The sequence below is a fragment of the Enhydra lutris genome, unplaced genomic scaffold (genome assembly GCF_002288905.1).
Source record: "Enhydra lutris kenyoni isolate GAN:26980312 unplaced genomic scaffold, ASM228890v2 scaffoldscaffold18, whole genome shotgun sequence".
In the NCBI taxonomy this organism is placed as follows: domain Eukaryota; kingdom Metazoa; phylum Chordata; class Mammalia; order Carnivora; family Mustelidae; genus Enhydra; species Enhydra lutris.
This window is the reverse complement of record NW_019154102.1, coordinates 5963050-5988079: the sequence shown is the minus strand read 5'-3', so window position 1 is coordinate 5988079 and position 25030 is coordinate 5963050. Positions and strand designations below refer to the sequence as shown.

General features: G+C 38.7%; 2 protein-coding genes across 6 annotated transcripts in view; one reads left to right on the top strand and one right to left on the bottom strand.

Moving 5' to 3' along the window:
* The window catches only part of LOC111147966 (endoplasmic reticulum lectin 1), a 31003-nt gene extending 19597 nt beyond the window's left edge, over nucleotides 1-11406 (bottom strand). For 2 of the 3 annotated variants that reach the window (XM_022504278.1, XM_022504279.1), the window contains exons 1-6: nucleotides 10807-11116; nucleotides 3660-3764; nucleotides 2238-2318; nucleotides 1579-1656; nucleotides 1382-1445; nucleotides 648-682 (exon numbers count right to left, since the gene is read on the bottom strand). In XM_022504278.1, the coding sequence (XP_022359986.1) occupies nucleotides 648-682; nucleotides 1382-1445; nucleotides 1579-1656; nucleotides 2238-2318; nucleotides 3660-3764; nucleotides 10807-11016 (573 nt within the window). In that variant the 5' untranslated portion in view covers nucleotides 11017-11116. Of the gene's footprint in view, nucleotides 1-647; nucleotides 683-1381; nucleotides 1446-1578; nucleotides 1657-2237; nucleotides 2319-3659; nucleotides 3765-10806 lie in introns of all 3 variants that reach the window. The other variant, XM_022504277.1, reaches the window with a different exon arrangement.
* LOC111147965 (ankyrin repeat and SOCS box containing 3) overlaps nucleotides 11223-25030 on the top strand; it is a 108022-nt gene continuing 94214 nt past the window's right edge. For 2 of the 3 annotated variants that reach the window (XM_022504271.1, XM_022504273.1), the window contains exon 1: nucleotides 11278-11342. The gene's annotated coding sequence lies outside the window, so the exon portion shown is untranslated. Of the gene's footprint in view, nucleotides 11343-25030 lie in introns of all 3 variants that reach the window. The other variant, XM_022504274.1, reaches the window with a different exon arrangement.

Sequence of the window (25030 nt, the reverse complement as noted above, 5' to 3'; positions counted from 1 at the left end):
GTTCTTAGGATTCAGAATGCATTCCTTGAACTACAGGGGCATTTAAAAATTGTGATTAGGTACCCTAAGGAATCATTCTTTTTAAACAATCCTATTTTTCAGTCATCAATTATGCATTCACATTCAGTACACACTTACGAAGTGCCTATATTATATCTAGCACTGTGCTTTGCACTGCAGGGTAAAGAGATAAAAGACAGTCCCTGCTTTGAAGATGCTTGCAGTCTGGTAGCTTGTTATTTACATATGTAGTTTATCTGTTTTACCCATGGGAGACAGGGACCAAAGCAGGGGAAAAAAGCAAAAGCTCTTATTTATAATTGTTTCCAATGTTAAACAGAGGGAACTACTGTGAAGCCTGGAAGTGATACAGTGCCATTACGAAAACTTTCCCAGACACATCTTTGGCAAGTTCCTTAATTTTCCTATGATTCTAAAAGTAAAGAGAGTATCACAGTATAACTATTCTCAGAAAAACCTAACATACTGCACGTTTTCTTTGGCCCAATCCTTTGAGGTATTTGATAGACAGGTAAAGAATGTACGGCTACATTCTGTCATTTAAATTCTGTCATTTCAGCAGTGCAAATTCAGGTCTCACTAATAACAGATGTTAAAAGTGAAAAAAATCAACACTTGTCACTTGCCTCTTTTGATTTTTCCTTTTCATCTGACTCTTGATCTGTGGAATAATATAAGATATGACCTATGTAAGGTAGGTGTAAAGAATGACCAGTGACTTAAATACAAAATACAAATGATTAAGTTTTCAACCAACTTCATAATTTTAAATTTCTTTCTAAGAAAAGATAGAAAACATACATATAATTTTTATCATACTGCTTTTAACTAGTTGCCTTGAAATGGTTTTGTTTGAAAGGACATTCAAATTTAATCCTTACATCTTTACCTAAGAAATACTCTATTTGAGGCATAAAAATGGCCATAACAATTTTCTTTTGAAGTATTTTTATATCAGTGAGAATTTTAATCTTAAATTAGTTGACTTTGAATAACACAGATTAACAAAAATATTTCACAATTTTAGAGACACATCTACATTTCTATTTTCATGTACAGCAACTAGGCTTACAGTAAGCAAAACACTAACATTAACACTATATAACAGATAAAGATATAAAGATAACATGTGTTATCTTACCAGATTTTGAAAAATTTGTAGACAAAAAGCATAATGTTTGTTGACATAGAAAATAATGAAAAGATCTCTTCGAAAAAGTTTTCTAAGGGATTGTTCAGAAATTTATTTTAGTGTTTTAAAATGCATACGGTTTCCTAAAAGATCTTTTAAATTCCAATTTCAACATATGCTTTCAATGAAATTACAGCATTACTATCACATCACTCTGTAGAAACAAACCTTTTTCAGATAGAAGGTTCTTAGCCAACATATTCCCAAGGTAGTACTCGTGAATATTTACTTTCTATATTGGAATAAAATAAAAATATAGTAAGTATTTTGCAAATACCTAGAACACAACTTTAAAATCATCAATCTCATTATTAAAGTTCTCATTTTATAATGTTCCATACTTCACATTTTGAAGAAAAACATACCTGACCACTTTCTTTCTCTTCATGGTATTGTCGAATGTGTTTTCCATGACATACTTCGTAAGTCCAATAAGACTCAATCTAAGAAAAATGGATGTATTTAAATATACAAAAGTCATAGAATTCAACTGAATTACTTTTTGATATTTTATGTAGTTGAGTAGATTTCCCTCAAGATTTAGAGTAAGCTTTCATTAAATGAAAGATTATTATGCCTCAGAAAAATGTGAAGATTCTGAAGCCTAGTCATTGTTTTTACTAATTAAATCTTTGTGAAAATTCTGTGAAGAAAACAGGTCTAGACTATACCTGGGATCTGTAGTAACCACCTGGCTTAGGGACCGTTTTATACATAGTCTAAAAAATAAGAATTAGCATTTTTTATTAAAACTGTGTATAAGGAAATTTTCTTTTGATCTGAAAAACATTCAGGACAATTTGGGAAGTGATATTATTTGAAAATGGTGTTACTGGGTGTTTGCTGCATCTACTATACAGGAATTAAAATGAACAAAATACTACTAAGCAATATCTTTGATTTACAATGAACTTAAAATATGATACAACATAATAAAGTAAAAAGAAATGCAGAATTATTTTCAAAGGTCTACTGGCTATTGGAAATTTATTTTCTACTTATTAAGTGAACATAAAATACGTACTCTGTAGGAACAACTGCTTTGTTTAAATAGCGGCTCCAATAGCTCTCTTGGATTAGGGCCTTTATAATCCTTTTCTTCTTCCTATGAAAGAACTAGGATTTAATACTTACAATTATCTAGAATTTCACCCAACTCTGCTGTTTGGGTATTAACTCATTGTTCAAATCACAAATGCTTGGAAATAAAAGGGGAAAAACAGTCAAAACTTTTAAAAATGTCCTATGGTTTGCCACTTCTTTCAAAAGAATTGAAGTATAAAATAAGGAGCCATATAATCTTTCATTCTTTCTTCTCTTAAAAAAAAGGTTTCTGAGTATCAGTTTCCTGAACAATTCTTATGAAACTATTTCAGAAGTTTTAAATATTTGCATCTGAACAAATTCTAACTACAAAAGCCTTAGAATAGTTGAATCTTTTAGAAGGTATAGAAAAGTTTCCTATATATTTTTACATTTCAGACTTGAATGCCATATGCATATGCAGATGATTGTGCACATGTGTATTTGTGTCTTAATAAAATTTAAAACAAAATGAACAGAGCTATCTTTCACAGATTTCAAATCTGAACAAAACCTAGGAAAGCACTCACTGAGTTTGTAGTATTTCTATTTTACAGACTGTGAAAGTATTACATAAATAGCTCAATAAATTTATTGAGTGGAAGAACTGAGTTTCAAATTTGTTCAAGGTTCCACAGCTAACTGTAGCCTATACCTCAGCCTCCTGGCTCCTAGGCTGGTGTCCTTTTCATTTTACCATGCTGACTCTCCTGTTTCATCTTGAAAGAAGTCATTGCCTTGAAGGATGGATAAGAGGCAGTTAGGGCAGTTCTGGGAGGAAGAAACGGGCATGAGCTAAGGTAGGGAAAAAGCATAGGTACCTATAAATTTGTTGTTAGAAATTCTTTATAAAAAATGTCATAATTTTATTTAAAAATTATATCCTGTTTCAAAACCCTCATTTCTGGGCGCCTGGGTGGCTCAGTGGGTTAAGCCGCTGCCTTCAGCTCAGGTCATGATCCCAGGGTCCTGGGATCGAGTCCCGCATTGGGCTCTCTGCTCAGCAGGGAGCCTGCTTCCCTTCCTCTCTCTCTGCCTGCCTCTCTGCCTACTTGTGATCTCTGTCTGTCAAATAAATAAATAAAATCTTAAAAAAAAAATGCTTTCAAAACCCTCGTTTCTATTAAAGAAAGCAAGAGTGGAATTAGATTTTCTTTAAAACTATGAATAGTTGGTTGCCAATTTTCCCAAGTTGAACTGTAGAATCAAAGAATTCAAGAAAAATAAAAGTGATTACTACTTTTATGATAAACAGGGTTACTGAGAAACTTTTCATTCAGTTTTACTTTAAAATATGTGTTTGCAATGTTTTAAATATGCATCTTTGGTGACAGGAATTATTTATATATTTATAAAAAGTTACCTCATCCCCATTTGTCACAAGGGGCAGAATGCATTTATATTTTTCTTTATGTGTAGTTGTCATGATGACGTAATTATCTTCTTTATACAAAACTCCAGTTGTAGGCTAGAATAGAACAAAAAATACAGTTTTTGTTTTTTTTTTTTGGTTAAGTTGTATTACATTGAATAAACTACAGTCTTAGGTCAAAGTAATTCATCACGTCAAGAGAAGATTTTTAAGGGGGAAATATTCCACATATTATTTAAGATCAAAATGAGGATGACACACTTTATAACAGAGAAAAAAAATGAACGAAAATGAAACTTGGAACATAAAGAAGAAAGTAGTAATGCAACAGACTGAAGTTAAAATAGGGATTAAACAGGATTAACAGGCGGAGAAATTGGGTGGCATAGTGGGTTAAGCATCTGGCTCTTGGTCTCAGCTCAGCGTGGTTAAGATCAAGCCCTGCATGGGCTCCATGCTCTGCTTGGGTTTCTCTTTCTCTCCCTCTGCACCCCCCATTCCCCCAAAGCTCTCTTTCAAATAAATAAATCCTCAAAAAAATGCTTTAAGAGGCAATGAATGTTTACTGATACATCATTACTGAATACTTATTACTCCTATTAACAATTACCACCTATATGTGAGAACCAACAGCACTTTACAAATGTACTCTCAATTCTGTTGGAAGGGACACTTGAATATAATAGTGGTGCATAATTTTTCATATGTGGATAAATTACTTTTAAAAGAAAAATCTCCAGGGGTGCCTGGGGGACTCAGTAGGTTAAGCCTCTGCCTTTGGATCAGGTCATGATCCTAGGGTCCTGAAATTGAGTCTGCGTTGGGACTTCCTGCTTGGTGGTGAGTCTGTTTCTCCCTCTCTGTCTCCGTCTGCCTCTCTCCCAGGCTTGTGCACACGTGCTCTCTCTCTCTCTCAAATAAATAAATAAAATCTTTAAAAAAAAAAAAAAGAAAAGAAAAGAAAAAGAAAAATAGATCTTCTGTTCTGACTTAACTTTTTTTTTAGTATATATCCTGGGTCAGCAAACTCTTTCTATAAAGGGGCAGGTAGTAAATATTTTAGACTTTGTGGGCCATATGATCTCTGTTTCAACTACCCAACTATCAATTGTAGTAAGACATTGCATAAGCAATAGGAAAATGAACAGGTATGGCTGTGTCCTGAAAAAAACTTTATTTACAAAAATAGATGGCTGGCCAACACAAAGGTGTAGTTTGCCAATTCCTGGTATGTATCAACGAAACTATTCAAACTTTCACAATATAAAACCAAACAAATTCACAAGCCAAACAGGAATCACTGTAATTCAAATGAACATTTCAATTAATATAACTCACATTATTTAACCAAAAAGAAATCTTTGCTTTGTGATAGTAGATGTGTCACTAAGACAGAGGTTTTTATGTTCTGTGATATGTGTTCTGTGATAATTCAACTCAACTTCTCATCTTACCATAGTGTGAAACCACTATACCATTTGGCTATCCCTCACGAAGAACGAACCACTCTTATTAAGTAACTCTTCTTTTCTCAGTTTAACAAGAAGGACTCATAACCTTAATAAAACAAGTACTACTTGATCCAATGTTATCTCACACACAAATGCAAATTAGGGCAATGTTTTTCTAAGACAATAAAACAAAACAAAAAATAGTAGTAAATACAAGCTGTATTAGCTATATTGAAGTTTTAAATCCTTAACATTTTTAACTCACCAATCTTCAAGACAGGCTTTCTACCCATCTTCAGAAAAGGAAACTGAAACCCAGAGATTAAATAATTTGTACAAGGCAGGACACCTGGGTGGCTTAGTCTGTTTAGGTTCTCCCTGCTCAGCAGGGAGCCCACTCCTCCCTCAGCCTCTACTGCTCCCCCCTGCTGTGCCCACGTGCGCACGCACACATACTCTCTCTCTTTCAAATAAATAAAATCTTAAAAAAAAGAAATTTGTACAAGGTAACACAGCTTGTAAGTACCACAGTACAGAGATGAACCCAGTCAGACTGGTTCCATATTCTGTGTGCTCTTAACTGTTTTAACATATTTGAATCAGCGTTTGTTAACATTTTTTTAGATTACTGTATAGGCTCCTGGATTATGATGAAGGATCCTTTCATTTAAAAGACCATTGTAAATGAAGAGGGGAACCAAAGAGATTTGAGAGTTGCAAAACCAAACTTATGAAAAAGGGATCCTTAGAACCATTTATTCAGTTGTGCCAACAAATTGCTATAAGACATAACATTTACAATGGTTTTCCACATTTTTCCAATAGATGCAGAATGTATGCAAAGTTGTTAAAATCATGACTCACACTTGCTTAGCAATGGCTGGCCTGAAGCCTTGCCTTATCATTCCTGTACGGTAGCGAAGGCAACCAGTAGCATATGACTTAAGTGTATTTTTACCTCTATTTGTGAAGTACCTGCAACTTTAATGTTCAGAATTGAATTCCCCAGCAATACTGACTTATTTACTAAAACATTCAGCACAATGCCAACAACGGAAAAACAACTGCTCGCTTGGAACCACAGCAAAGACAGTAAGACAATCCTTTCTTTGTAATAAAAATCACTCTTGGGGCTTTATGTCTATATGTTAAGAAATTCATTCCTCTTGGAAAAGGACTTCGGCTACCTCCATTTTGACCTCAAACTTTCTAGTTGGGTGTTTCCTTCTAGCTTGTCTCTTGGCTCAGGCTGGAAGATCCAGGGGGCAAAGCATCCTCTGATGGGAACCTCAACTACCCCCTCAGCCAAAAAGGACCGTCTGAGCCAGCAAGACGTCTGCCTTCCCATGACTGACTCTAAGACAAGGTTTGATTTGACCTTTAATGCCTCCCTGAACATACCCATGCCACCTATGCCCCATATTTTTCATATATAAACATATATATTTTTAGCACTTTGGAGACAGTCTTTGAATTGCCAGTCTGCTGTCTTCTCAGTGCTGGCCTCACTGAAATAAATCCTTTCTTGTTTCACCATCATTCATTTCTCTGAGTTTGGATTTTGTCAGCTGTGAGTGGCAGAACCTCGTTCTGTTTGGAATCCCCAGGCCTGGGTGCTTTTGCTTGCCTGTGTCCCAGCTATATTCTGTCTACTGTTTTTAAGGTCTAGGTAAGGGGTAATAAGAAATAAAAGCCATCACTTGTTTGAAGATGCAAAGATTTGTCTTTCATTAGTTTTGGAAGGGTTGCTTTCCTCGTCAATAAAACGGATCAAGGAGCAATTCCTCTATCTGAAAACTGTTGAAATAGTGAGTCACTTATTGGGATCACAAACTAAAAATTTTAACAAATTTTACCCTCTTTTTCAGAACAGAAATTACTTGGAAAAAGTTTACCTCTTCTGATTTTCTAAGTTAAAAAAACTTTTTTTGACCTGCTACTAAAAATGTTTTTTTTTTTTTTTAAATTTAGTAAAACAGTTCCTTAGGAAAATGAAATATAATGAATTCTGAATGTACAGAATTGCAGATAGTGTAAAAAAGTTGTTCCATATAACACCTTAATGTATTTTCCATGTAAGAGGTCTTATTAGTGATTTGATAAAAATCAGATATTAATATAATGAAACTAATCCAAGGGGGCATGGTACTTTAAGGTTAAAAAACTTAAAAAATATGTTGGCAGGAGAGAAATTCCTAATGTTTGACAAGAGTCTGGAAGAATTAAGATTGAGGATGAGAGACAAAAGAGAGAAGCTGTAAAATAAACTCAGTGGTACAACTTCTCAGCATATATAGACATGCTTGGGAAAAAAAACACAGACATGCTTGGAACTATGGAGTTGGTTACCATTCTTCCCAAGCATAGTGTTCGGGTAATTTTTTTTCTTTTTTTTTTAATTAAAGTAGGCTCAGAGCCCAATGCAGGGCCTGAACTCATGACCCTGAAATCAAGATCTGAGCTGAGATCCAGAGTTGGAGGCTTAACTGACTAAGCTACCCAGGTACCCCATAGGAAATTTTTGAGTGGGAATACATTTCCAAGAGAAGTAAAGGCAAAACTGGACTTATTCTGTGGTTTTTTACTTTGGTGAAATCTGTGAACTCTGTGAAGTAATGAAGAATTGAATAGTTTAATGACACCGATGGTATTTCAGAAGAAAAATATATACACACAAAAAAACTGAATGCTAAAAACCAGTAAAAAAGGAATATCATAGTCATTAACTAGTTAACAAAAACATTAAAAATATATACAGCTTTGGTGCTTAATAATTTTTCTAAGTAAATTTGAAAGAAAGATTATAAAGATTATATATATATTAAAAAAAATTTTAATTTATTTGACAGAGAGAGAGAGAGAGATCACAAGTAGGCAGAGAGGCAGGCAGAGAGAGAGAGAGGGGAGAAAGCAGGCTCCCTGTGGAGCAGAGAGCCCGACGTGGGGCTCGATCCCAGGACCCCGGGATCATGACCTGAGCCAAAGGCAGAGGCTTTAACCCACTGAGCCACCCAGGCGCCCCTAAAGATTATATATTGTTTTGATATATCTGAATGGGGAGATGATTTAAGTACAGAAGAATTTTAAGACTAAAAAATAAAATTCACATCTTCTAATCTAGTCTCTTCCAATTTCAGATAGTAGAGAGATTAAAGGCCCTTATTCTAGTTCATACAGCTGCTTAGTTATAGAAGTCCAACCAAATGGCCCATAAAAGAAAATGACAGTGCCAGGTGAGGAGGGCTGTAATGTCAATTACATAAAGTAGGGAAGGAAAGCCTTAAGATTAAATAGTACTAAAACAAAACCCAAAGGCCAATGATAAAGAACTCTTACAGTTTATTTTTACATGAGGGCCACAGATATTTTGCCAACTCAGAGAAAAAGGTCTCTAGATTTTCCTCAAAATAACTTAAAAAAAATTTTTTTAAAGATTTTATTTATTTGTTAGAAAATGGTGGGGCACAAGCAGGGGGAGCAGCAGGCAGAGGAAGCAGCAGGCTCCCTGCTGAGCAAGGAGCCTGATGGGGATGTGGGACTCCATCCCAGGTCCTGGGATCATGACCTGAGCTGAAGGTGGACACTTAACTGATGAGCCACCCTGGCGTCCCTCAAAATAACTTAAAAAAAAGAAAAGAAAAGAAAAAAAACACTTCGGATGTGTCCATCTTAGATTACGTTACACTGCCAAAGAGAATTAAAAATTAAAATTCAAAATAACATTGACAGACATGTGGGAGGTTGGTACCGGATACATGTAAGACAGATCTTCCATAACCTCTTTTTAGCCAGCAAACACCAGTGCCAGAAAGAAAACAGAGTAACATTTGGTAGTAACCTCTAAAAAGGCCAGTTTTAGTTATCCATTTAAAAGTCAGGAAGTTTTCAGGGCTGCATATCCGCATGTAATTTTTAAATTAAAAAAACAAAACAAAAACAGGGCTCCTGTGTGGCTCAGTCAGTTAAGTGTCTGACTTCAGCTCAGGTCAAGATTTTGGGGTCCAGGGACTGAGTTCCAGGTTGGGCTCCCTGCTCAGCCTGGAGTCTACTTGTCCCTCTGCCTCTCTGCCTCCCCTTGCTTGTGCTCTCTCTGCCTCTCTCACAAATTGATAAAATCTTAAAAAAAAAAAAAAACCCGACAGGTGCAAGAGTAAAATATTTAATGACCACTTTCTGTAACACTTCCCATGTTTATCCTGTGTAGTCTTTTGAAAGGACAACAGAAGTTGGATTAAATTATAATCACTTCAAGACTGCTAAAGTTATATCTCACTTACAACAAGCTTTTATATAAGTATTTTATTTTTTTAAAGATTTTATTTATTTATTTGAGAGACAGAGGGAGAGAGCACAGGAGTGGGGAGGGGCAGAGTGAGAGGGAGAAGCAGACTGCCCACTAAGCAGGGAACTCGACTTGGGACTTGATACCAGGCCGCTGGGATCATGACCCCAGCTGAAGGAAGACACTTAACCAACTGAGCCACCCAGGCACCCTCTAAGTATTTTAATACAATAATATTTCATGGCATTAATACAAAAATAAACCTGGCCTTTCAGAGAAATATTTATTTAGATAATGTTGAGAACCACGGAACTACCAGAGCAGGAGAACTGAAAAGAAGAGGGGTGGAGAAACAGAAGAGTGTGAAATATTTGCAAAAACTACCATTTGTAAATGGAAAGCTGTTGTGGTAACCATAACATCTGTTGTCCTGGTAAATCTTGCTTTGACATCATGCTATCACTTACTCTTGTTTCAACGAATTAGTAATAGAACAGTATGGTAATAGAACAAAACAAAACAAGTAGAATGACTGCAGGTAACTGGAACAAGAATTTTAAAAAAGCTTTTGTATGTTCCAAGACTTCAATTTGAAATAAATAAATTAATTACTACACGGTAAGCATCTTAAGAGCACAGTTTTTTTGTTTTTTTTTTTTTAATTGGTCTACAGTGGTAGGAAGACTTTAAAGCAGAGTAATCCCTAAAGACAGAAGGATCGCACATTTTCGTTACCGTGAGGTTATAAAAATGTTCATCTCTAGGAAAACTGATCACGGAATCTCAAATTCTGGGGTGTTAAATAACAGTCGTAATACATCGGCGCTGTACTGCTTATTCTGAGTAGAATGTCATTAACATCTCAAAGGCCAAATAGCCCTCTCGGAAACAACCCTGAAGGAGAAAGAGCTGTGAGAATGTACATATGCACGTGTGTGTATACAAGACAGAAATAACCAGTATGAGAGGGAACTCGTATCTGCAGTACCATCGGTTTTGTAGGTAGGGTGGAACTACTGAAGGAGAGAAGGCGGCTGGTGGAGGAAGAACTGCAGCTGACTTTCTAAAGAGAAGATAAATACCTGTGTCTGACGTGATTCTAAGAAAGCTTCTTCCACGGGGTGGGAGTGTTGGTAAGCACTGTCTAATGAGCCATACTGAAAAGGGGCAGAGCAGGTGACCGCTGGATCCTCAGTGCTTAGCATGGAGGGCAAAACCACATAATGTGTTCGCTAAACACTTGCTGTATGAATGAATGAATGCGAGGTAAATGAACCTTTGGATTAGGGAAGGAGGCATTCGCCTGCAGAGGTGGTTCTGGAGAAAAGCGCAGGTACCGAGGGAAGGGCCAAACCCTAGTGCTAGGAGGGACAGAGATGGCTACAGGATTCGCGAGGGCACTGACCAGAGAGAACTCGGTGCCGGGCCAGTTGACTCGGAAAGGGATGTCATCGCTGAGCTGGGGGAGCGCTCGGCCGCCACCGGACGCCTCTAGGAGGCCGCAGAGGACCAATAACACCGGCCCGCCTGCGACCAGACTACGCGCGCCGCCTCCTCCTTCCTCCATCCTCCGCTGCCGATTTCTCCAGCCGCCGCCACAACCTCCTCTTCCCATAGAGGAGAGGAGGGGGAGGAGGAGGAGGAGGCGGCGGGACTTCTAAGCACCCAGGCAGCCGGGGGCCCAACCGCCGCCACGTCTCCTTCCGGAGAGCCGGGCAACCCCACCTCCGCCCTCTTGGGCCACCCGCCACCGTTTCCGGGGCAGGTCGCATATCAACATCCGGGTCCACCAAGCCGCCCGCCTACGGAAGCCGGGACGCCGGTCGGCGGTCTCGGGGCGGGGGAGGGGAGAAATCGAACATTGCGGCCCGCCGGAGGCTGACTCCGAAAACCTGGCCTGAGTCCAGGCTTTTCCACGGAGACGTGAGGCACCGAGAGTGGGTGAGTCCGGGAGGCGGCGGCCGCTCCCGCCTGCCCCCCTCGCGGCTCTCCAGTGGGTAGGCGGTGTCTTGGCTCGCCCTGGAGCTGGAAGAAGAGCGTGAACTCGGCGGGTGTAGTCATTAGATGCCAGAATTGGAGGTGGCGATGAGAAGTGGCGGTGTTCCTGACTTAGCTACCCTCCAGCTGCTTTTCTTTTTCCTTTTCTCCGCACGTAGCATCTGTACACTTCATTTTTCCCGCTTGAAGCTTCTCTCCGCCTGTTTTCCTGTGGGTTGTGGTCACCTCAGTTCCTTGCAGCCACTGACAAACCCAGGGCCGTTTGCTCAGTCTCTGCAGCGCTAGCTTAGGGGATACCGGATCTGAGGAATCCTGTCGTACCCAGTGTAAGAATCCTGTGATTCTCTGAGGTTGTTGTGGACAGAGACTCTTCGTGGAGAAGGCAGCTAGACCTCACAGCCCCTGCGTTTTCACCAGTGCGGCTTCTCCTTCATCCCACAGTTGACATTCAACTTACGAAATGAAGTTGACATTTATGGAATGAAGATGACATTTCAACTTATGAAACTGTTAAGTTTCCGTATGTGAGGTTCGGGGCCAGGCGAATGTGAGGTTATGAATTCACCTGAGGTTAAAACATGTCTGACTGCGTTCAAAATAAGACAAAAAGTTTTAAATTCCCCTCTCTTTTAAAAATGCCATTGTTTTCATTTCCAGTATAATGGGTTATACAATGGTAGCCATGGAGCACCTAAAATTTTCTTTCTGGATGTGGGTAAAGCTGGACTCTCCCCTCACTCCTCGAATTTGAACCAAATCAAAAAGCAGGAGGGGCAGGCTTATTTTTCATCTTAAAAGTACCCCCCCAATATTCTATTATTTATTTATTTATTTATTTTCAGCGTAACAGTATTCATTGTTTTTGCACCACACCCAGTGCTCCATGCAATCCGTGCCCTCTCTAATACCCACCACCTGGTTCCCCCAACCTCCCAGCCCCCGCCCGTTCAAAACCCTCAGATTGTTTTTCAGAGTCCATAGTCTCTCATGGTTCACCTCCCCTTACAATTTCCCTCAACTCCCTTCTCCTCTCCATCTCCCCTTGTCCTCCATGCTATTTGTTATGCTCCACAAATAAGTGAAACCATATGATAATTGACTCTCTCTGCTTGACTTATTTCACTCAGCATAATCTCTTCCAGTCCCGTCCATGTTGATACAAAAGTTGGGTATTCATCCCTTCTGATGGAGGCATAATACTCCATAGTGTATATGGAAAAAGTTTCCTTTTTTTTTTTAAATATAAGGAATCCACAGTTTCAAAGAAAATTACTTTGGTCCAGCTTTGAGGTGTTGTTTATTAATTTGTTTAGTACTTATTAGTGCTTAATATGTGCCAGACCAGTAGGTTTGGTAAAATGGTAAATAAATGTGTCTCTGCCTTTTGTCCCTTTTGGTCTAGAAGGCAGATTACACAAATAATTGCAACCTATTGTGGTAATAAAATAGTAGTTAATATTTACTTAGCATTTATTGTGTACTAAACATTAATCTAAATACTCTATATATTTATGAAGTAGGTACTATATATTATAGAGTAGAGGGATGTAAAAGTGGAGATAGAAAAAAGGAAGTGAGGAACTCTAGGGTTGGACTCGAAAGGCTTTCCAAGAGAGGTGACTTTAGAACTGGGGTTTTAAGGATTTGTAGGAAGGAGTTCAAGCAGATGGAGAAGTGCATTTCAAGCATAATTTTTTTTTTAAGATTTTATTTATTTATGACAGAGAGAGGTAGGAAGAGAGGGAACATAAGCACAGGGGAGCTGGAGAGGGAGGAGCAGGCTTCCCACCAAGCAGGGAGCCAGACCCGGGGCTTGATCCCAGATGCTGGGACCATGATCTGAGCCAAAGGCACATGCCCAACGACTGAACCACCCAGGCGACCCTCAAGCATAACTCTTCTTGATGGCCCGTTAGGACTTTTTGGTGTAGTCAGTGGACAGGATAAAATGGAGTCATCAGCAGGAGATTGGTACAACAGAGGGACAGAGGCAGTCAGTTCAGGGAAGGTTGCATATAGAACATATTCTTTTTTTTTTTTTTTTTTTTTAAGATTTTATTTGACAGAGATCACAAGTAGGCAGAAAAGCAGGCAGAGAGAGAGAGAGAGGAGGAAGCAGGTTCCCTGCTGAGCAGAGAGTCCAATGCGGGGCTCCATCCCAGGACCCTGGGATCACGACCTGAGCCTAAGGCAGAGGCTTTAACCCACTGAGCCACCCAGGCGCCCCTATAGAACATATTCTATGTAGAAGTGTTTGAGCTTTAGCCAATAAGTCAGAATTATTGCAGACTTTTTGCATCGGAATTATCTGATGTGACCTCTGTTTCTCAAGTATACAAAGATTAATTCCAAACGGATTAAAGATTTAAATGAATCACACACACAAAAGATAAAAAATTACAAGAAAATTTAGGGGTATAATTAATCTTTGTGACTGAAGTAGAAAATCCTTGTGTCATCAAAGAAAAAGACGTATTTGAGTAAATAAAAATGAAAAGTACTTGCAAGGCGCTAGTTTAGTATCTGGAGCTATAATAATGGAATCTGGTTCAATAGAGCTTATGTTCAAATAAGAGCTTAAATAAAAAAAAAATAAGATACTTTCTGGTACTGGCAAATACTGCTTAGAAACTTGGGTTATATGAAAGAGAAGACCTCTGAGATGTGCTGCTTAGGCAGATGATCAGAGTAAGCTTCTGTGATGAAGTAACACTTGAGTGGTAACTTGAAATGATGAAGAAGGCGGCGCACCAAATTTTCCAGGCGGAGGTCCTGAGGCAGGGATGAGTGTGGTGTGTTGGACTGACAGAAAGAAGGCCTGTGTGGCTAGAGTGTAAGAGATAATGTTTGAGAGGCAGGAAGAGGACACAGACCTGTAAGCAGGAGAGTGTTTGGGCCTGATGCACATTCATGAGGATCATTATGACTGTTGTGTGGAAAATTGATTATAGGGGATGTTATGGGCTGAATTGTGTTCCCTTAAAGGATATGGTGAAGTTCTAACCCCTGGAACCCAGTGAGTGTGAATTTATTTGGACATAGGGCCTTTGCAGATGTGATCAAGTTAGGATGAGGTCATATTGAATTAGGGTGGGTCCTAATCGGCCATCCCACCATGGTCTGTATGAACAGTCATTTCCCCATGCTTGTATGTTTCTTTGGTCTAAGCTTGAATATGCCAGGATGGCTTGGCAGAAGCTCGGGGTCTTCTCTCCCTTTGAAGTCAAAAAGTGTTCATTCATGAAACAAGTATCTGCTGAGCACTTATTACACGCCAGCAGGGTTTTTCAGAGCACACCGTGCTTCGCTCTCCTGGTACCTCTCTTAGAGAGACCCCAAGTTTGTGTGGCCGCTTGATGGCTGTTAGTTGTCTGTGGTTGATGCAAAACTGTCTGTAACCAGGTGAACAACTTGTTTGCCTATAGATGATCACTGGGTCCCGGGCGTCTGAATGTCTTTCCTGGAGTTGGTCCATTGTTGAACGATACCAGCCTCTCATTCAGTCAGGAAGCATTTTCTTCCCTCTCTGAGAGAACACTCCTGCACAGATTCTCGTCGTGACACCATGATTTTAAGATCCAGCTTCTCCTTATGGGCAGCTCTTTGGATTTACAGAGCTGGGAAAGGCCTATATTAAGTGAATGAAAAAACATTAGACTTCCTGAGATCAAAAGTAATTTGGTTTGATGGGGTGCCTGGGTGGCTCAGTTAGTTGGGCGTCTGCCTTGTCTCAGGTCATGATCCTGGGGTCCTGGGATCGAATTGCACATCAGGCTCCCTGCTCTGCGGGAACTCTGCTTCTCCCTTTCCCTCTGCCTACCACTCCCCTTGCTTGTGCTCTCTGAATCTCTGTCAAATAAATAAATAAAAATCTTTAAAAAAAAAAGGTAATTTGGTTTGAGTACAGGAAGGGAGTTTGGGAATGACATAAGGAGTTTAAAATGTGAAGGGGTGACATTTCACTGTAGTGGGAAAAGGATTTTTTTTTAAAAGATTTCATTTATTTATTTGACAGAGATCACAAGCAGGCAGAGAGGCAGGCAGAGAGAGAGAGGTGGGGAAGCAGGCTCCCTGCTGAGCAGAGAGTCCGATCTGGGGCCGATCCCAGGCCCCTGAGATCACGACCTGAGCCGAAGGCAGAGGCCCAACCCACTGAGCCACCCAGGTGCCCCTAGGATGTTTTAATTAATAAACGCTGCTAGTATAATTTGGTGTCCATTTATAAGAAAACCAATGAGATGCCCTCTTCATAAAATACACAAAAACTAAATTGTAAATGAGTTAAATATATATATCTATTTGAAGAGATGAGGAGAATATTTGTGTAACCAGAATAGAGATGACATTTCTTAGTAAGATAGGAAATCCAGATACTATAAAAGGGAAAGCTGGACCTGCTTTAATAAATGTTTTAAAATTAGTAGTTTCTGTTAAAATTAAAAACGTGTAAAACTCTGGACTAGTGATTCACTTTTTGGACTTGCCCTGATACATAAGAATGTGGGTACAAAGATACTCATTGTGTCATAATCTGCAGCAGCAAAAAACTCCCTCTGGATATCTGATTTTTCAACAGTAAGGCTATGGCTGAATAAAGAATTAGGTACAAACTCTGTGCAACTGAATAATGAATTGGTTAGGAGCAGAGACTTAGGAGTTAGGCCAGTTAGATTCTGATCCCAGCCCTACCACCTAACCACATGTCTGATGCTGGGAACCTTACTTAACCTCTTTAGAGCTCAGTTCTCTTTCTTTCTTTCTTTCGTTTTTTTTTTTTTTTTTTTTTTTTTTTTTTAAGATTTTATTTATTTATTTGACAGAGAGAGAGAGATCACAAGTAGGCATAGAGGCAGGCAGAGAGGGGTCGGGGGAGGGAAGCAGGTCGTTCCCCCCCCCACCCCCAGCAGGGAGCCCAGTTCGGGGCTTGATCCCAGGACTGGGAGATCATGACCCGAGCTGAAGGCAGAGGCCTAACCCACTGAGCCACCCAGGTGCTCCAGTTCTTATTTTTCAAATGGAGAAAATAACAAGTGGTAATATGTAAGAACTAATGATGATTCAATTTCTTTATTCTATTCATGTACCAGATGTTGTGTCCAGGCACTATTTTAAGCACTTAAAAGATAAAAACTTATTTAATTGATTTAGGCTCATAGTCTAAAAGGTAGGTTTTATTGTTTTCTCCATTTTACTGATGAGGAAACTGAGATATATTGTAGTATAATATATTGTAGTATAATATATTGTATAATTCACACAAACATAAAGTTAATATATTTATGCCACACTATAAAATATGCCTGATTTTATAAAGCTGTAAAAAAATTTTTTTAGTTGAAATTTTTATGAATCACAAATGAGAACTAAACAGTTGGGCTTTAAGTTAAAAGTTACCCCAAATCTCTTTATTTTTTCTCATTTATTTTTATTTATTTATGTATTTATTTTAAAAGATTTTATTTACTTATTTGACAGAGACACAGTGAGAGAGGGAGCACAAGCAGGGGGAGTGGGAGAGGGAAAAGCAGGCTTCTGGAGAAGCAGGGAGCCTGAAGTGGGGCCTGATCCCAGGACTCTGGGATCATGACCTGAGCCTAAGGCAGACACTTAAAGACTGAGCCACCCAGGTTCCCCTTGTTTCTCATTTAGACATAGAAAGGGCAAAACCACTAAAAACAAAGCTATTTGCTCAACTGAACAGCTGGTGTGCAGCCTGAGGTTATATAGCACTAATTACCCCAGAGGCGGCCTAAGAACATAATTGTCCTTTTCTCTTTATTTCCAGTACTGATTTTTTTCCCCTCCAGTTCCTCCTTTGAATATAATTTACTCTGCAGAAATAAGAAAGAAGACATAAGAGAACTGAGATGCACATTTTGGGAAAAATAAAGGAAAGTAAAAGCTTTTGGCCTTCACGCGTTTTTGGTTGAAATATAACACAAACACAGGTGACAGAATGCCAGCAAATGTACAGGTGCACATGTGAATATTGTACATGTCTCTTAGGCACAGGGGGAAAAAGGAGAGTGGACATTTGATTTCAAACCAAGCTAGCATGATTCCTTTATTTAAACCCATGCTTAGTGTCTTTACGTTTTTGCAAAGAATTTTCTATAAGAATGAATTTTTAAAACCCAAGTATACCATAACACCAGTGTAAAACAAAACATATGCTGTATTCTTTCCAAACCTAAGAAGATAATCAAATCCAAATGTGGCACTGTACAAGACCACTGGCCTGGACGTTGAAAAAAGTCAGTGACTAAGAAAAGGAGACTCCTTTATAACCTAAGATGTATACTACTTTGGGTCTTGGAAAAATAACAATGATTTCAATTTTTACAATTTATTTACCTTTTTCCCTTTCAGTGTCCAAAGTTCATGCCTTGCATTTGATTGTTGTCTTAAAGTCTCCTTTAAATTGTAACAATCCCCTTTTGCCACTTATTTTAAGGCTCACTATTATTTTTTAGTACTACTAAGAAAGTAACTGCTGCCAGTTAAAGTTATGACATGCCGGCGAGTATGAGATGCCTCTCAATTTCAGAAGTCATGACATTAATGTATTAATGAAGTATGGCAGATTGCCAGAGGCCATCATCACGGTAAGCAGTGGAACTGGATATCAGACTACAAGCATTCTGGCTCCTGAACCCATTCTTTTGGTCACTACTTAGTGCTATCATTTTTTAATTCCAGTGTAGTTAACGTATGGTTATATTTGTTTCAGGTGTACTACAGTTGACCCTCCCCCTTTTTAAAGACTTATTTATTTTAAAGAGAGAGTGTGTGTGTGTGCATTTGAGTGGGAGGAGAGGTATATGGAGTGAGAGAGAATCTCAAGCAGACTTCATGCTGCTTGCAAAGCCTGAAGCAGGGCTCAAACCCAAGACCCAGAGATCATGACCTGGGTAGAAACCAAGAGTCAGTCGTTTAACTGACTCAGCCACCCAGGCACCCCTGCAGGTGCTCTTTTTTAATGGCTGCAGTGCCTTCATGAATTTCTTTTAGGATAGCATTTACAAATTTTAAACATTTATCTTCTGTTCGCAGAAACAGCTATATTTCCTTCAGGTCAGCTGTTTATTTTCACACTTTTTTCTTGTGCTTTTGCTTTTCTTTAAAAAAAAAAATATTGATTGTTGAGCATGGTATCAATTATTGGGCCTCACTTTGGGGTCCATGGATGAAATGCAGGAAGAGACCTGCTCTTTCGTCTCCCTCCAGCCTATGTCCACATAAGGAAGGTTTTGTTAGGGATTATGAAGATCCTGTAATGCTCTCAGGGTAGATTATTAAATTAAGAGAAACAAATGTAGTTTTAGCTAGAAACCAACACTGTTGCTTATAGACTTTCTGTGTGTAAAGGAATGGGGTATGAGGTTTGGGTTGGCTTTTCATATACATCTTTTAATCATCCTAATTTTATTTATTTATCTATTATTTTAAATCATCCTACTTTTTTAAAAAATATTTTATTTATTTATTTGACAGACATTGATCAGAAGTAGATAGGGAGAGAGAGGAGGAAGCAGGCTCCCCGCGGAGCAGAGAGCCCGATGCGGGACCCGATCCCAGGACCCTGAGATCATGACCTGAGCCGAAGGCAGAGGCTTAACGCACTGAGCCACCCAGGTGCCCCAAATCATCCTACTTTTAATCCTACAGACCCCTCTTGCTTTCTCTTCTTGTTGTTTCCAGGTTTGTACTTCTCCAGGCTCTGCTGGCAGGAATGTCATGGGTGTAGCCTTCTTGTAGGTGTGTGCATGTTTGTTTTAGACTGCAGTTTTTTTTCTGCACTGGCTTAAACCCCACAGTAGTCCCATCTGTTTTCTCTCTTCTAGGATGAATGAATGCATTTTAGTGGAATTTTGGTAGGAAGTGGAGGAAAACGACTGCCCTTAGTTTGTCTTATACAGAGTAGATAATTCTATAAATATTTGTTGAATAAATCAGTTAATGCTGTTGAGAAAATTGGGCAAAGCATATTTTGTTTAAATTTTTTAAAATTATGACTGTAGGGTATGGGTAATTTAATGAATCTTTTTTCTTTTTTCATCCTTTTAATTTATCCTATTTCAGGAAAGAATCTCATTGAGGTTAAAACTTACCAGTGGAGGTACAAAATGAGAAAGCTTCTTTTTCTCACAATTTTTTTTTTTTAATTAAGAGCCTTAATTCCATTTGTTTCTTTTTAGTGTTTAGCACAATGTTTGGTATATTTTAAGTATTCAATAAATGATAGTTATTATTTTTATGTTTAACTTAAACTCTTTTTAAAAAAAATTATTTATTTGACAGAGAGAGAGAGAGAGATCACAAGTAGGCAGAGAGGCAGGCAGAGAGAGAGGAAGGGAAGCAGGCTCCCCGCTGAGCAGAGAGCCCAATGTGGGGCTAAATCCCAGGACCCTGGGATCATGACCTGAGCCGAAGGCAGAGGCTTTAACCACTGAGCCACCCAGGTGCCTCTAAACTCTTTGTCTCTCATTTTCATCATCTAAAAAAATGGGAATTAATATATGTATCAACGGAATAGATTTTGATATATATACTATTTGTTACATAAGGTTAATTATTATTCTTTGATTTGTGAACAGCTTATTTTTTCCATGAGGCTTTCTCTGATCTTATTAGTTTGAATTAATAATTTGTAGTTCTGTATCCTGTTTGTATTTTTTGTCACAGCCTTTATGCTAAATAACATTGATTTGCTTGGTTATATGTCTTTCCACTAAATGTGGTTCTTGATAGCTGCGTACTCTTTTTTCTTGGTAGTCTTAGTGCATAGTTACTGCTTGACACAAATCACAACTCCCTCATTTTTGCTGGGTCTTAATGGATGAGGAGGATGGGGTGACTGGAACATGGGGTGGGGTACATTAGTAGGAAGTGAAATGTGTGATAAGTATGCTGACACCATATTATAAATAGTTGAATACCAAGTTAAATTGAAATTTGTTTTGTATGCTGTGGGAGGCGTTTTTGATTATTGACCAGCTTAGTTCCATATTTTAGAAACATAATTCTCATTGCAGAGTAGAGAAATGTATTGGAAAGAAGAAAAGAGATTGGTGGTAAGGAGAAGATGTTAAAAACTCTGGCTCTTGGGGCGCTTCGGTGGCTCAGTGGGTTAAGCGGCTGTCTTTGGCTCGGGTCGTGATCCCAGGGTCCTGGGATCAAGCCCTGTATCAGGCTCTCCGCTGAGCAGAGAGCCTGCTTCTCCCTCTCCCTCTGCCTGCTGCTCTGCCTACTTGTGCTCTTTATCTCTGTGTTGAATAAATAATAAAAATCTTTAAAAAATAAAAACAAAACTCTGGCTCTTGCTATATTTCAGGTTTCCCATTTTAGCTGAGAAATCTTCCAGCTCATACTTGAAGGATAGGTTTTATCATCATGTAATATTTCAAGCCACATCAAAGATAGGCTCCAGCTTTTCCCTGCTAACTGTTCTTTGACTTATTAAGAAATGTTATATAAAGTTTTAAGTAAAATAAAGGCTAAAATTTTGTATGTTGGGAAAATATCATTCATTTTCGGGGTACCTGGGTGGCTTAGTGGGTTAAAGCCTCTGCCTTCGGCTCTGGTTGTGATCCCAGGGTCCTGGGATCAAGCCCCGGCATCGGGTTCTCTGCTTAGCAGGGACCCTGCTTCCCCCTCTATCTCTCTGCCTGCCTCTCTGCCTACTTGCGATCTCTCTCTGTCAAATAAATAAATAAAATCTTTTTTTTTTTTAAAGATTTTATTTATTTATTTGACAGAGAGAGATCACAAGTAGACAGAGAGGCAGGCAGAGAGAGAGAGAGAGAGGGAAGCAGGCTCCCTGCTGAGCAGAGAGCCCGATGCGGGACTCGATCCCAGGACCCTGAGATCATGACCTGAGCCGAAGGCAGCAGCTTAACCCACTGAGCCACCCAGGCGCCCCTAAATAAATAAAATCTTAAAAAAAAAAAAATCATTCATTTTCTCTAGAATCTTGTTAATTGATCAGTATCTTAAACCTGTTTGTTGTATTTTCTGTTCAAGTAATTGTTCAACATTTAATGTGTGTTATGTGTGGGGAGGTAATGTGGGATAAAGTTTTCTTCTTGGGAAAAGAGATAAATTCTGTTTTTAGTATGCTAAGTTTCAGGTGCTTGTGTAGCTCAATAAGGTATATGAGATACCTTACATATAAGACATAGAGTCATAAAGAATTTGAGAAAGGTTGGAAGTTTTCTCAGTAAAGATGGTGATTGAAAAGTGATTCTTAATCTCACAAAACAAACTGAGGGTTGCTGGGGGGAGGGGGGTTGGGAGAGGGGGGTGGGGTTATGGACATTGGGGAGGGTAGGTGCTATGGTGAGTGCTGTGAAGTGTGTAAACCTGGTGATTCACAGACCTGTACCCCTGGGGATAAAAATACATTATGTGTTTATAAAAAAAAAAAAAGATGGTGATTGAAACCTAGGACTTGGTGAGTTTGTGTATCTGATTAAAAAATCTAAGATGTAAGTAAATACAACAAAATGTTCTACTCTTTTGGACTTAGTGAAATGAGATTCTTGCTTACTAATGTCTGATGTATCAGAATTGTAAAGGATGAAACGGAGATCTTTGGGTTAAATCAGGAAAGAGTCATTGGTGACTGAAGACTACACTGACTCCTTGAGTACAGCAAGAGCAAAGGTAGATTGGAGGGGCATTAAGAGGAGCTGATAGGGAAATAGAACATTGTAGTTAAAAAATTCTGTGAAGGACTGCAGCCAATTAAGCTGACTGTGCTTTTTGTCTTTGGGGGCCCAGTGTGCCATGGCTGCAAACAGTAGCCTCCTCGGTAGTGTATGCAACCTGTTGATTGTATGGGTTGCCCTAAGGGACCTTGGAGACAGCCCTTTTTGGTGGATGCTGGGGTCTGACCTCATGGCTATCTCCAATTTAGGCTGCAGACAGGTATGCGGGGGGCCTTTGGAAAGCCCCAGGGCACAGTAGCCAGGGTCCACATTGGCCAAGTCATCATGTCCATCCATACCAAGCTGCAGAACAAGGAGCATGTGATTGAGGCCCTACGCAGGGCCAAGTTCAAGTTCCCTGGCCGCCAGAAGATCCACATCTCCAAGAAGTGGGGCTTTACTAAGTTCAATGCGGATGAATTTGAAGACATGATGGCTGAAAAGCGGCTTATCCCAGATGGCTGTGGGGTCAAATACATCCCTAACCATGGTCCCTTGGACAAATGGAGGGCTCTGCACTCATGAGAATCTTGGCACTGCCCCTTCCCATCATATTCATGTCGACAAATAAATCCAACTTTCTGTCCAAAAAAAAAAAAATTTGTGAAGGATAGTAAAGTAGGAAGAATAAAAGAAATTACAGGGGTAAGTGGTGGTTTTTCCAGTTACAGAATATATGTTTATTTGTTGTCAAACTTTTTATAAAGACAAGAAGGCTTAGTATGATTAAATGAAACCACCAAGAGATTAGTGCTGAATATATAATGTTTTAGAAGGGAAAATGAACCTTAAGAAGAATGAAAAAACCCGGAGATTCAATAAAGCTTATTTTCATCATATAATTTTGACATGCAGGAGAATAATTTTAGTAGTTGTCTCTTGAGAAGTTAAAATTCTTTGAAAAGTAGCCACAGGATTAAAAAAAATCATCCCACTAATCTTTGAGTTTCTAATATATGCTTAGGGTGAATTTATTTTAAGTCTTTAGAAACGCATAAAAACAGATTGTTGAGAGCTGAATAAATACATAGAAAATATAGTCACAGTATCTTTGGTGAGAAAAGATAGCATAATTGGAATATTTGGTATGTAGATTTTAACAGGATGTGATGAGAGAGAATTTTAAGTGTATCCATCATTTGACTGACTTTGAAAGAATCAGGGATGATAAATTATAGGAGTATAATGCATTGATAGTCACAACGGTTCTAAAGTTATAATTTAAAAGCTATGTGTCCGTGGAAAAGAGAAAACTAATATAATGGAACGAAATGTTGACTATAAAATTTTTGAAAATTTATAATAGACCAAATATGGTTCTTAAATTACAGGCATGATTGTAATCATTATGAATCTCAAAGAGATGCTAAACACATGTACTTTGAATATATAATGTAAACTAATACTAGGTAATAGTTTTTATTATATCAGGTGTTCCATAATGCTTTACATATGTTAAAATTAAACAAGCACCTTCAAGATGTAAAATAATACACATTTCAGGTTCTTTATTAGTAGAAAATGAAAAAAAATCCTTTTTAAGATGAAATGCATATCCTATAGACAATGGCTAAATTTTTTAACTCCGTCTTAAAGAAATGAGTCACGTTCATTCTTTAAGATATTTGGAGTTGACACCACAGACCTTTGTCTCCCTAACTGGAAACCTTTTATGTATGGAGGCTGTATCTAGATGGTACTTAATGTTTGTGGTAGATCAAAAAGTGACTATGTTTTCCTGGAAGTGGGAAAGGGAAACGTAATAGTGGCCTGCAGTAGGAGTGTAAAGACCTACTTTAAAAAAAAAACCCACTTCATTAGAGATCTATATTAAAAGTTTCTTTTCTCGGGGCGCCTGGGTGGCTCAGTGGGTTAAAGCCTCTGCCTTCGGCTCAGGTCATGATCTCAGGGTCCTGGGATTGAGCCCCACATCGGGCTCTCTGCTCAGCAGGGAGCCTGCTTCCTCTCTCTCTCTCTGCCTGCCTCTCTGCCTACTTGTGATCTCTGTCTGTCAAATAAATAAATAAATAAATCCTAAAAAAAAAAAAAAGCTTCTTTTCTCAATGCAGGGTTTACACTCATACTTTCTCTGAATTCCTGAGACTTGAAACTTAACTAGTAATTGTACTCTAGGAATGAGTCTTGAGTTTTGTTTGTGTGATTAGGGAGGAATGAGAAAAGATGCTTTCAAAGTGAGATCCAGGGACTGTAGAGAGAGACAGTTTTGCTGATAGGATCTAGGTAACTTGGTATCTGTTATGATTCCTTCTAGCTGGGAGGCTTCAAACCCTAGCTTCTCTCTAATAAAGTACTGTTTAACTTTTCCATTTTAGTCCTGTTTCTCCCCATTCCAGTGAATATCCCTGTTTCTGGGCTTTGGAATATGGCTTCCATATAAATGTTTATGGTACACCATATGTGATAGGTCACATTTTTCTAGTCTAATTGTAACTGAAAGCCTAGAAAGACATATAAATGGGGATCCCAGAGTTATCTCTTGCCCTTTATATTTTGTAGCAATTATATATTAAATGATAAAAGAATCACTTTGGGGAATTCCAATCTCCTTTGGACTTAGGTTTGTTTGTAAAATGAAAGGCTGTATTTCTGAATTCACCTACATGATTCTGAGCTATAGAATGTGAATCTTGGATTGGCTCATTATATTTGTGGGAATCAATATACAGCTATCAAAATTAACTCTAACATCTTTATGTAACAAGCTACATACTATTTCCTTATGCAAAAGTTAATTTTGTTTACCTCCTGGAAAAAAGATGGTGGATAGTGAAGATGGTGAAGTTCAGGTGGGTTTTTAAATATACTGTAGAACGATCTTGTGTTTTAGAGTGAGAAAGACCTGGGTTTCTGCTACTTAACATATGTGTGTAACTGTGCAAGGTACTATGGAAACAAGCTCAG